Source organism: Diceros bicornis, chromosome 7 (assembly GCF_020826845.1).
Source record: "Diceros bicornis minor isolate mBicDic1 chromosome 7, mDicBic1.mat.cur, whole genome shotgun sequence".
Classification (NCBI taxonomy): domain Eukaryota; kingdom Metazoa; phylum Chordata; class Mammalia; order Perissodactyla; family Rhinocerotidae; genus Diceros; species Diceros bicornis.
In genome coordinates, this window is record NC_080746.1 from 45,869,255 (window position 1) to 45,882,852 (window position 13,598).

Here is a 13,598-nt window from a genome sequence, read left to right on the forward strand (position 1 = left end):
GTCAGAATTCCTCCATGCACTCTGGAGGGCTGTCACTCATCCTTCAGTGAGCAGACGGTAGACAGACTAGAGTTGTTATTCCAGGGCAGGCTTGTCATCCTCAACAAGATCTGAACCAAAGACTCCTGTAGGTGTCAGAGACAGACTGCTACCTTAACAGTGACCCAGGTGTCACGGGGGACTTGCCCTCCTGCTGAGCAGGTAGACCGAGCCACACAAAGTGGAGAGCGTGATCCTGTGTTCCAACTTACTTTCCAGGTGTTTTTTTTTTTTTTTTTGTAAGATCAGCCCTGAGCTAACAACTGTGCTAATCCTCCTCTTTTTGCTGAGGAAGACTGGCTCTGAGCTAACATCTATTGCCAATCCTCCTCCTCTTTTTTTCTTCCCCAAAGCCCCGGTGGATAGTTGTATGTCATAGTTGCACATCCTTCTAGTTGCTGTATGTGGGATGTGGCCTCAGCATGGCTGGAGAAGTGGTGCGGCAGTGCGCGCCCAGATCCGAACCGGGGCCTCCAGTAGCGGAGCGCGCGCTAAGCCGCAGGGCCGGCCCCAGGTGTTTTTTTTTTTTTTAATCCATTTCTAGTCCAAAAAAAGGACGAGAAGAAAGAAGACTACACGTACAACTCTGCCACTATCTGGCTCATATTTCTTTACCTCTTTAGCACTATATTCCCATTTTTTTGGACTAGCTCCTTTCTAAAATTCAAAATTCTGAATAAAGTCTACGTAAAAAATGTGTCCCAAATTCTGCCACAACCCTCTGATTCTCAACGACAAATGATTTTTGTTTTTCTCGCCCGTTTTACCCTGTGATCATTTCCAAATCTGGCTCCAGGGTTCTCGTTAGACCCAAAAGGCACTGACACCTGACACCGCTGAGGGCTCATCACACTTTCTGCATCATCACCCTGGCCAAAGGCTGTTACAGAGATCCCCAAAATGTACTTATTAGAACACTAAATTGCTCATAGGCATTACATAAGAAAACAAAGTTCTGTGATCAAAGATTTTATTGAAATGCAGATTTTAAAACATTAACACATCTCTTGACTACAGGAATTCCTAGCGCTTTCATTGTGCAAACGGACAAGTGAATCCTCCATAAGGAAAAGGAATATTGAGAGGCATCTCCCTCCGCCTTGATGATGGTGCCCTTTTTATTTTTCGTAGAAGATCTGGAGGGTGAGTGTTTAAGGCACACAGTTTAGGAAGGCTAGTTCTACTAGCCTTACTAGGAATAAATCCTTACAATGTATAACTAACACATGTAAAGCACTAATTGTATAATCTTGCCAGAGTCCTTTCTTCTTTTTTATTTCAACCACCATGATAGTTTAATACCATGCTTCCTTTTATTACCACTGCAAAAATGGACGTTGAATTATTTTGCAATCTTCTTTCACACAATTCTAGGAGTTATGTTGTATATAGCACGTGGGCACTATTCTTTAGTAAATTACATCTACTTGTGAACTAAACACTGATATTATTTTGACTTTGTGCCATTACCTGCCCTTGCTGAGGGACGTTGCAACTTTGCAAAAAATCAAAATCAAGGTGCTTCATAAAAGGAGCATCTGTTAAAAAAAAAAATCAGTTCTGGTCTAGGTGTTCAGTGAACTTCTTTTTGCACCAAGCAAAAGCAAAAACAAACAAAACCTCCAAATACCAGTCATAGAGATGGAGACCTCTCTTCTTCCTCAGGCCAGATTCCTGTTAGATTCCAAAGCAAATTTTACTGGAACTTGAAAGATTCCTGGCCGCCCTGCATATCTTTGCTATGCATAGTATTTCTCATGTGATTTGAAGAAAGCACTATGGTTGTATATTTCTTGAGTGCCTTATCATGATTATTCTTCTGAAAAGCTCAAAAAACACAAGCCAAGAGCCACCTGGAAGAAGTTTAAGCATCAGTGCTGTATTTGAACGTCCTCACAAGCAAATAGCCACAGTGCAGGCTGAAATTACCTGGGGTGCAAGCATAGCGAACACCTGCCTTGTCATCCATTGGCGTTTTCCCCCACTGATACATTTAGAAAGAAGTGCTCAGGCTGAGAGGCATGAAATGAAAACATAATATACTGTGATGATCATATTGATAAAACATTCATGAAGACATGTATTGGAGTCTTTTCCATTTTGCATTCTCCCAACTTTCATTTTTACAATTGTACTTCATTATATGTGCCTATAGCCTAGACTAGTCCAGTAAAAGAGTCCCCTTTAAAGCTGGTGAAAAAAAACCATATTGGTTTTTCTTAAAGCACCTTCTAAATACTTTTACTATGAAATTAGTAAAGTAAGAGAGAAAAGTTTCCAAATTGCACACATACACAGCTCCCTGAAAGCACATTGAAAACAACGCAGAATAATTTTGATTAGGCTGTACGACTGTGCCAGGCTCCAAACAAGTGGTTATTCTATTGTGACATCTGCCGAGCAATGTGACCATTGTTCTCTGGAATTTATTTTAAATTACTCCATCCAAATGATAAAATATGAGATGTGCTCCACTCTGAGAGTAAAATGCAATGATTGTTTTTAGTGTGACCACAACTTTTAGCTGGGTATCAATACAGCCTGTTCTAATTAGGCCCTGATAATTGTCTTCCGCAAAACAGCCAGTTCAAGAAATGTGAGTGCAATCCTGTTAAATGGAAGGACTGGCATAAACAGTCTTGCCTACGCTGGTGTGACTGCAAAGCTGGCAGAGCCATATGCAGAGTCTTTCCAAAAAGTACAGCAATAGTCTTCGGAAGGGAAACTATTTCAAAACTGAAAGCAGCTTGGGATACTGACTTATGTAAGATATAGTTTAATATGTATACCAATATAGTTAAATTATTTTACTGATCAAGGACTACTGCGCAAATGCCCTAAACCCAAAATATAACTGCTGTCTAAGAAGTATTGTGAAAATTCCTGAGGGTTGTATGTGGTGGGGAACACTGCCATCTGGAAACATTAATGATGAGGCATTAAAAAAAACACACCAAAAACCAAGATGAATCTCAGGAGAAAATACACACATACACACATAAGAATTTATATCTCCCATATGTCACATATTTAATATAAACTTTTGAAACAAGTTCAGATGAAATAAAAATCAAAGTTCTCAAAAAGTGAAAGATTAACTTATAATCGCTAAGTTTTCCCTATTGCCCCAAACATCAGGATGTTTTTTTATTTCTATGCAAAAGTATGCCTTCAAACTGCTTAAATGATATATGATACACAAACCAGTTTTCAAATAATAAAGCCAGTCATCTTGCAATTTTAAAAAATTAGATAAAAGATATTTGACGCATTACACACATCCACACATCCACACACACACACCAATGACAAAATTTGGCCTCTCCTAAAATAAGTACATGAAGACCATTAAGTGCCACCAGGAAGGAACACCGTGTCACCCTTCCCTACAATCCAGGTAGTTTCCTTTAATCCAATAGCAAATCTGGGCATATTTGAGAGGGGTGATTCTAACAGCCACGTTGAAATCCTGTGGAGAGCCATTCATGTCCACCCACTGGTGCCCTGAAAAGATGCCAATAATTTTTCGCTCCCACTTCTGCTGCTGTCTCTTCCACATCCTCACATAGACCCCTGACCCGCTGGCCCCGGGCTGGGCATCACACTGCTGGTAGAGCAGGTCATAGGTCTCATCTTTGACATCACAGAAGCGGTACACCAAATTGCCAGGTCGATCATTGTCATAACCAGAGAAGTGGATTCTGCCCCCTGGCAGCTGCTTGGAGGGAGGGCTCACTCCAATCTTCATGAACTTTCTCTTGTGGGGTTTTTTGAGTTCCAGGAGGGCATAGTCATAATCCATGCCAATGTCATTGGCATTGCCCTTGATCCAACCCTTGGGCACATGGGTGCGTTTCACCCGGATCCATTGAAATTTCATCTTCTCGGGCACAGCTGAGCTGGAGTCGTTGGCCCTTCGGCCACCATCTTTAAACTTGGGCTTCAGGAAGCCCACTCGAAGTTTCTGGGTTCCTTTCACATAGGTTTTTCCATCATGTATGCAGTGGGCAGCTGTGAGGACGTGCTTCTCTGCCACGAGGGTGCCAGTGCAGCCTGTAGATAACTTCACTGATGTTGAGAAGGGGTAGTTGAGCAGGAAGTCCTTCCCAAAGATGCTGAATCTGCTGTCATAGCCATAAATCTGCCGCTTCCTCCGAGACTTTCCCGAAGACTCACCCCTGCCACTGCTGAGGACATAAATGCCCACCTGTGTCTCTGTGCGACTGCCATTGGCATAGAGCGTTTCATAAGACAGGTACTGCTTGACCTCTTCATAAGTGGGCAGTGGCGTTCCCTTATGACACTGGGGTCCACATGAGGAGGACACTTCCAATTTGGCTTCAGCCCCAAAGTCTGGCTTGGCTAAGTTGAGGGTGGACTGGGGCAAGACGACAGGGAGGCGGTAAGTAGGCCAAGTGGGTTTCCAGTGGGCACTGTAGGGGCTCCCCTGCCCGAGAGCACAGAAGAGGAGGAGGAGAAGGAAGAGGAGCCCTGGGACGCCCGCCATGCTGAGCACCACTCTGTAGGAACAAAGACAAGCAGGTCAGGAGGGCAGGGGGCTGAGCACCACTTTGCTGCGGAAGCAGCCCAGCAGCATGCCTGTCATTGTTGCCAAGTCTGTGAACCCGCCTCAGGAATCAGGGTGTGGAGAGGAATCCCTAGATAATGGTCTCCCTTACAGTGCAAGGGCTTGACCTCGGAACATTCTCGTGGCCGGGTGCCCAAAATGAAATTGGGTGTTCGTTCCTTTCTATGTTTAAGATGCCCCTGATGACGGCTCTCTGCAGGGCAGCGTGCATATGGTCATTAATCCCCAGATGAACTGCTTGACCAGCCCTGATTTCTGTGTAATTTGGAGCCTTCTTTGTGCTTGATGCTAAACCTTCATCTTCTCCTTCCTCCCTGGTCCCCTACCTTTTTTTTCCTTCTTTTCTCTCATTCTCATTAGAGCATGTATTTGGAAAATTTTCAGAGCAACTTGCTCATGTAGAGGGTAAATCTAAATCACACAGCTTACTGAGTGACTAAGGCATTAAGGGAGGACAGCTCCACAGTGTCACACTTTCTGGGACTCCTATCGCTTCTAAATGGTGGGTGCATTCAGAAGAAGTTATGAGATTTCTTTTTTTTTTTTGGCTTAAACAACCTTAACTATTATAAATTTAGTTCCAGTGTATCCAGGCCTCTAACAAACAAAACATTCCTTTTTCCTCTGGATTTTGCTGTACACTACCAGGATCTCTGCCAAAGATCTAAAGCTCTAATGTTGTCTTAGGTTGATCACGTTGTGACTGTTACTACTGTTGGTTACTTTTTGAGCTCTTTGTGTCTGTGTTCCCAGCTGGTCTAAATGCCTCAAATTTGGACCTATCCTAGCACTCAACAAAGATTTATTGAATGAATGCTTGTATTAATGGAAGAGTGAATGAATAAACAGTGTGGCTCAAAAAATGCTTTTTGGAATGATGCATGCTGAGTGCTAATGACGGAGATGTACGAGGTTGATGTGGTAGCTCAGAGAAAGTGCATGAAATCCTGCTGTGGGGAGTCAGAAGAACAGGGGAAGGATTCCAGGGGAGGTGACTCTTCAGATGGGTGCTGAAGTTGAACAGAAGTTAGATAAGACAAGAGAGAGTGAAAGGGACACTTAGAGAGAGAGAACAGTCCATGCAAGGGTGTGGAGACATGCAACAGTGCCCGTCATCTCAGGAATTGTGCTTAGCTCAGCAAGGGTGGAACAGAGGAAGTGAAGAGCCCGATTACGAAGGGTGGTGTACACTAAAGGAAGGAATTTGGATTTCATCCCTGAAGGTATGTTAAAAGACCTGGATCAATCATCTCACAAGAAAAACAACATCAAAAAAGAAAATTGGAAGTGCTTTCATAAATGTTCAAGCATCAGTTGGCTCTGAGTGGCTCTGAATCTTCTGTTCAAGGGAAGCCGACTTAGCAGACAGGGGGATCCATCCACAGCCAAGCATCCCAAAGCAAGGACAAGGAGGGGTTAGGTCTCAAGAGGCCAGCGGAACACAGCAGGAGATGGGAAGAAACCATTTTATTCTTCTCACCCTCTTCCTCTTTGAGAGTACAGACCTGCTGGCAACTTTGGGGTGCCTTTTGCTTTCTTTTACATAAAACTGGAAAATCCCATTGATCTGATCTAGTCCAGCTGAGCATGCCAGTCCATATTCCCAATATCCACACACTATATTTCTAAAATACGTGCTTGCCTCACCCACCTCTGGGATCTTTTTGCTTGACTCTTTCTCTTTGATTTTACTTCTATCAAGAACAGGGATGGGCAAAGAAAGAAATGAAGTCCTGGAGAAGCCAATTCCTCGGGACTTCTTGATTCCTTGAAACTGTTTCTCTCCATCTTTCCAAATAGGAAGGATCCCTGGGTCCTTTCGTGGGTAAGAAATACATCTGATTATTTTTCTAAATCCTTGAAATCATGAAGTGCATGTATGTGCACACACGTGTGTTTGTATGTGCTTCTTGGGGGCACTGCCCAGTCTAAAGGTTCTAAGCGGACAAGGGAGGGAATTGCTAATGTTAGCAGAGCCCTCCCCCCAAATGGGGACTTTGTGAGTAGGATAGGTGTGGTGATGACAACACTTTAGGAGACTGCAGGGGATGGCTCTGAGTCTGCCTACTCCCATCGCTGGCCACGGAACCAGCCCTTGGACAGATCGAGGGTTTGGACAGCCTTTTCTCTATGTAAGTTGCTGTCTAGGTGGCTAAATGCCCCCCACACCAGAATACCTGCCAAGTGTGAGATGTACTGGGAGGAATCATGTGTCTCCCAGAGGGCTGTATCTGGGACCCCTACACACCACTCCCTCCCTCCCTTTGACTAATGTGGAGAACATTTATGCCTGCTAACACTGATGAGCAGATGCGTTAAGCCAAGTTTGACTTCAGCATATCTTAAGAAAGAAAACACAGAATCCAGAGGTCCAAGCTGCCAAGTGTTCTTGTTTTCAAAATATGACTCTTGGGGGAGAGAGAGGAGGAGATGAGATAGTATTATACTATGTATTATCATAAGTTGTTGATAATATTTTCAATGTGCATGAAGAACATAGTTAAAATATGCTCATATTATCATCTAGAGTATGCATCTTCAAATCCCAAATCTGAAATGTGTATGTTAACTGGATCCTGGCAGTATAGGCTTTGAATGATCTGTTGCACCAGAACTGCTCCAGCGGCATCTTGTCTCTAGCTTTATCCATTTATCCAAACATTGAAATAGTCCATTGGCAAAGGTGCCAGGGAAGAGAATGGCAGGAAAGAGTCTGAAACTACACCAAATATACTTTTAAAAATCTGTCTGGGAACCTTGTCTTAATGAATTAATCCCCTCTCAGGCAAAATTAACTTTAATTTCACTTTTCCAAGTACTTTGCCTGTACACCAAACCCCTGTTTAAAAAATATGTTCAGGGGCCAGCCTAGTAGCGTAGTGGTTGAGTTTGGTGTGCTCCACTTCAGCCGCCCGGGTTCGTGGGTTCGGATCCTGGGCGTGGACCTACATTGCTCATCAAGCCATGCTGCTGCAGTGACCCACATAGAAAATAGAGGAAGATGGTCACAAATGTTAGCTCAGGGCTACTCTTCCTCAAGCAAAAAGAGGAAGACTGGCAACAGGTGTTAGCTTAGGGCCAATCTTCCTCACCAAAAAAAAAAAAAAACCTCAAAAAACAAAAACACTTTCACAGGCCCTGAAGCATGTCTTACTTCACAAGTGCCACCATATCTTTTTTTTTTTTTTTTTTTAATGTCTGTCTTTCAAAAAGCAACAATATTTTAGAAACCAGTTCCTGAGAGTTAGTGGGTATGGAGAAATGGGAACAAGTCTTTTCTTGGGGGTGTGTGCTGGGCAGTCAGCTAGGCTCTCTCACTAGCCACAGCTTCACTCCAGCTTCTCAATACACACGATCAAATTTGTTCTTCAGCAAAATGACAGATGACTATGCCAAGGACCTTTAGGATCACTTACAAATCACAGAATGCTGTAAGAGATGCTAAAAAGTCTACCGTAGAATATTACTAGAATATTAATATTCTTGATAGACTATTACCTAATGAATATTAGATGATATTTCTAATTCAGAGTCCTTACAACTTAAATTCTGGTCATTTAGCCAGTTAAGGAGAAGTCGGTCACCTATAAGTAAAGGACTTGCTAAATAAACAGGGCAGGATGAAGCTTTAATCCTTTAGAAATAAACTTTTCAGATACCTCGAAAACACTAATTTGTATTAGTTTAAAACATTGCTTACAACTTCCCTGTATTATTATTTAAACTCTATTTATTAACATGTATAAGACCTTGTTCTGACATTTTATATCTTGATTAAAGTTTCTATGTAACTCTGAAACTTTATTTATTAAAAAACTAATTCAGATTTAGAAATTAATGCAGACTTTTAAAAATTAATGCAGGTCAAATTATTCCAAATTGATTAGGTTTTTAAATACCTGATCAGAAATTGGGAGATAAAGTTTTGTGTTCTCGGGTTCCCAAATGGGTTTAGAATGACACCTGTATTAAAGTTATAAGCGTCATAAATTGTTCACTCCTTTACCAAATGTGTGTTTAGGGTGGTTTAGACATTGTTCTGAATAGTGAGCTGAACCAGATGATCTCTTTAACTAGTCTTTTCAGCTCTGGTCTTTTCAGGTCCAGGATTCTCTAATTTTATAATTTTCCAGGGACACACACAAGTCCAGGTCAGGCACTATGTTGTTTACAAACAGCGTCTGCACCATCATTTACTGCTCAGGAGCCTTAACTCACAGAATTATGGAGGCTGGAGGCATAGGGGAAAAGGAAAGGAAAATTTATCATGCTGATCTCTTGTCTACCTGGGACAAGATTTTCCTGACCCGCCTGCAAAGGAAACAAAGGCATCCAGCAGAGGGCAGCTTCCAAGAATGGAGTGGAGGGATGGCTGGATGTGAATGCTCTTAGAAAAGTGTGAGGGAGAACCAACCCTCCAGCCCACAAAAGGCCTTTCCTGAGGCATTCACACCCTACCCTGACTCCTTCCCCATTAATAAACCACCAATGATAACTATGATGCTTTAAAATTAGGTTAATGACTTTGCATTAATTTCTCAACTCACCTGGTAATGGAATAATTCCCAGGAGACAAATAATTTTTGTTTCCATTTTTACAAACTCTAGGTAAGCCTGTGCTATGCCCATTTAAGTTTATTTAAACATAGACACTTTAGGATGTGAACAGATGTAATAAAAACATTCATATAATCTCACTCATGGAAAGGTAACTAATAGATTACGTAACTCAAATTCTCTCTTGCCTTTACAAATGAATCACCTTATCCTTATAGAACTGTCTGGAAAACTCATACCTTAAAAAAGGAATGAAGATTTCCAAATCTTATCCTCATTATATCTAAATCTGTATGAAGAAAATTCAGGTCTACAAGGTTTCATTTCTAGGAATAAGCCTTTCCTGGATAAGGATTCCTCATATACATAATTGCATTGTAAAGTTCCCAACTAAGTATTTTCATGCATCACTTCAACTAAATGGCAAAGCAGAATGGAAAATTCAGGTAAGCAAATATTTTTTCACCATGCTTAGTAATACGGAAACTGTATTCCTTTTCCAACTCTGCATATCTGACTCACAAGAGGGTTACACATTCCATGCTCCATCACTCAGTATGAGCCATGGTCCCACCGTCCACTGCCTAAAAATGTTTATACTTTATGAGGATGCTACCACTTCATAACCCACCAACAACCTTATGGTGAAGGGACTTTGCACAATATCAGATGCGCAGACAACAATCATTTGCTTGGAGACTGGGAACTGCAACTGCTCTCTCCTACTCTGCACCTTGGTCTTCATAACTGCAACAACACAGGTCTCCTCAAGAGGGCAAATGTTTGAGAGAATGACAAATCCTATAGCAAACAAGGGTTGGGAGGCAAAATCTAATCCTTAGGAAATACATTCTCTATTGTACAACATATGAATTCCTGTGACCACTATAAACAGTAATGACAGAAAGAAACAGTGGGAAAGTTTGTGAAGATAAAAGTTTCGGACACCATTTGGAAGGATGACAAAGGGTTTTCCATGGAATTGTGGCCACGGATACTGGACAGTGAAACCATGCTAATTCCTAAAGCAAATACCTAAAAATGAACAAAGCTCTGTGAATACTCTGCAGCCAGGCTTGCTCTCATTTTCCTGAGTCACAGAACTTATTAAAGCAAAACAGACCTAATCACATAATGGTTTAAGAATTACAATCTAGTACAGGGAAAAAATCTAGTACAGGGCATTTATAAGTCCAACCACCCTAAACATAATCTTGTGGTCAAAGTTTAACTTCTCCATCAGAATGAACTACCTTAGTGAGCCTGAGACAAACCTGGCAGCACAACAAGGACAGAGAGTATAAAACTGTCAATGGTGAGACCATCAGAAGCAAATTCCCTGGAGTCAGTGTGAGTTATGCATGAATAATGCCTAGTGGATTCAATCCTACAGGGTCTATGAGAAGAGATGTGCAGGAGAACCTGAGACTATTAAACACTGCAGACTGGGGCCAGCAATGTTCTCAGACCTGCTAATGGGCACTTTGGCACTTACGCTACAGACAGAAAAATGCACCTCCATTCACCATCTACCTGAATAAGCTGTCAGTGTTAAAAAAAAAAAAAAATGAGATCTATATTAGTTACCTTGGAAAAATGCTTCCTTTTGAGTTCAGGCACAGGAAAGCATGACAAGTTATCTCTTGACTTTAAGTGTGAAAAATACAAGCAAAACAATCTATACAAATACAGATGGTGTGCACTTTTATAAGTAAATATAGTGGCTTTTGTGGCATTTCTTTAGTTTTTTCTCCCCACTCCACCTCCAGTCCACTCCTAACAGACTTTTTGAGAGACACAGTTATAAGGCCTATTTTAAATACTCTTATGCACAAGTAGGATCCTGAAACAAGTGCAATAAATATCCTGTTATTAACTTGGCATTCAGCTTTTGGCCACAGCTGACTTCAAACTATAAATTCAACTCCTTCCCACACCACCACATGAGGACCATTCTGGCATTGGCCTATCTGCCTCTAAGGAGCACACAGGGACCCTTAAAGTTCAGTTCAGGAGCTGAGAGAAGCTAGTCCCATCCCAACACCACTTCTGAACGATCAGGAGCTTTCCACTAGCCAGGGCTGTTTCTGAAGTCTCCTGGGTGCCGCCCAAAGGGCAATAAAACAAACAGGAGTTTTATCAGCTGCTTTCTCATGAGATGTTCGAAAGCAAACCTAATTTGTATTCTAGAGGGGAGTGGTGGTTTTTCTGTATCTAAATCTTCTCCCTCTTCTTTTACGACTTTTTTTCAACTTTTTTTTTGCTTTTATTTAAAAGTTAACTTGTGATGAAAGTCTACAGCCTGAAGAAGAAATATTTGCTTCCAACAACTGCTGATGGTTCACAGACAATAGTTTCTAGGGTTAGCACGCCGCGGGAAGCACAAGGTCATCAGCTAAGGCTGCAGAGAAAAGATCTTATCCCCAACCTGTGTTTGCTGCACTTTCCTTGCTTGCCAAGGTGTGTTCACGATCACGTGCCCAGGGTTAAAAATTAATGTTCAGATCTCGCTGGAATACACACATGCAAAACTCAAGGAGAATAAGGGGTGGTGGAAGGTGTGTGTGTGGAGGGCGTGGGGGTGTTGTCATCGTCCTAGCCGGAGGAGAGCGCGCCCAGAGCCGGCTCCTTCTCTACTCCCACTCAGCATCCAAGATAGCAGTTTCAAAACCTTCTTTCCCCGTCCGCTTCACGGGTGACACTGCGTGAATCCAAACGCCCTGCAGCCCCTGAGTCTCCGCGGAGCTCCGTCAGGCCCCGGGTCCCAGCCCTCCAGCTCCGAGGGCGGCCGGGGCGAGGTCTCCGGTGCGCCCAGCAGCCCGCAGTGCCCCCGCCCCGCGCGCACCGGCCCTTTGTCCCGCTCCTCCCCGCGCCGCGCTGCCCGCGTCTGGGAGGGCGCCTCCCGCCCGCGCCGCTACTTACCCGCGCCGAGCAGCCGGCCGGGGCCGCGGCTCGCTGCGCCGCTCAGACAGGTGTGGGCGCCGGGAGGGCGCGCGCGGCTCCCATGCCTGCCCCGCGGCGCGACCGAGTGCGAGCGAGCGGGCGGGGAGCAGCGCCGGCAGCGGGCGGGTCCGCCCCCCGCGCCTCCCGAAGCCGGCCCGCCCCGCCTCCGGCCTCGGGGAAGCCGCCCGGCCACCGCCCGCCGCACCCCCCCGCCCCCGCACGCGGCCCGCGCCCCCTCCCCTCGCCGCCCGCCTCCGGCCGGAGCCCCGCGGGCAGCCGAGGGGGCTTGCGGCCGTGGGCCCGGCGCAGGTGGGCCCCGGCGGCGCGGCAGCACTCGCCTTTTGGGGCCTCTCGGCGCCAGCCAGCGCCGGCTCTCGGGAGGGCCCGCCCTGCCCTGCCCAGGATCCACGCGCCGCCACCCTTTCATCGCCGCGCACCCCCGGGGCTCGGGCGCAGCCTCCTGAGTGAGCCTAGGGCCCTCGCTGCCTGGAGTCCGCTGCCTACTGGCCAAGGCCAGGTGCCCCCCAAGGTCGACCCCCCCCCAACTAGAACTGGGGACGCGGACCACACCTAGTGCATGTGGAGCCCCTCCTTAACTCTGAAGAGTTGGAAAAACCGGTGCGCTCCTCACGCCACGTGCACCTTGAGCGTTTTTAGGCTAAGACCGGGTTCCTTCCCGCTTCACTCAGTCTCTCAGGGGCTTCCAAGGAAGGGAAGCCTGCATTCCGGTGGCAGGACCACGAATGCTTCGCATCGCCTACAGCACCCAGCGCGGTGCGTGGGGCCCGGAGCACGGCAGCGGCTTGGCAGCTTCTGAGTGGCAGCCGGCTGGTGAGCCCACCGGCTCAGCTCTGTATCAGGGCACCAGCTGGTGGAGCCACCTCCTCGCCCAGCGGGCCTGCTTCCCTGAGCCACTCCAAGGGGCCTTTCCCTAGCCAGGACGGTGACTGCGCCATTTAAGAACCTCCTGCTAGAGCCCTGCTATTCTCTCCCCAGTACATCAGTATTTAACATAGATGGCCATTTATTGAGCGCCTTCTGTGAACCAGCTTTACACATAGACAGATGTGGTGAAGAAGGTGCAGATTACCACCTTTTTACAGATAAGGAACCTGAGGTTTACAGAGGTTTAATGACTTGCCCTAAATCACACACCTATTGAGTGGTAGGGCAAGATTTTGCACTGAGGCCACATTTCTGTTTTCCTATGAAGCCGATTGGCCTTCCTTTCTCCTATCAAAGCCTACTCTCATAAGGGGGGGGGGGGGCTCACATAGTACTTCACACCAAGGGGTTAATGACATACCTAATGAGTGTATGTTTGCAATGAATTTTAAACAGGAGAGCCGCAACACCTGCCATTAGGTGGTGTTACTCAAATGTGAGGGGAAAATTTTCTTAGACCTCCCCCGTTTCGACTTAAATTATCTTTTTTAAAAATGTTGCATTACTGTATATAAACAAAACCAGA

The 13,598-nt window shown here is 45.0% G+C and overlaps 1 protein-coding gene across 2 annotated transcripts; it reads right to left on the reverse strand.

Annotated features, from left to right (window-relative positions):
• Window positions 1–1,001: 1,001 nt before the first annotated feature.
• Window positions 1,002–12,863, reverse strand: PRSS23 (serine protease 23). Of its 2 annotated transcripts, none has more exons than XM_058545453.1 (2): window positions 12,698–12,863; window positions 1,002–4,559 (listed from the first exon to the last, which is right to left on the reverse strand). In XM_058545453.1, exon 2 carries the CDS (start codon window positions 4,544–4,546, stop codon window positions 3,416–3,418), a length of 1,131 nt encoding a protein of 376 aa, XP_058401436.1. In that variant the 5' UTR covers window positions 4,547–4,559; window positions 12,698–12,863; the 3' UTR covers window positions 1,002–3,415. The 2 variants fall into 2 exon arrangements, with proteins under 2 accessions (XP_058401436.1, XP_058401435.1); XM_058545452.1 differs by lacking the exon at window positions 12,698–12,863 and adding an exon at window positions 12,107–12,186.
• Window positions 12,864–13,598: the final 735 nt, after the last annotated feature.

What these genes read in the sequence shown, in the direction of transcription:
- PRSS23 (XM_058545453.1), bottom strand. Translation starts at nt 4,546, where the DNA reads ATGGCGGGCGTCCCAGGGCTCCTCTTCCTTCTCCTCCTCCTCTTCTGT.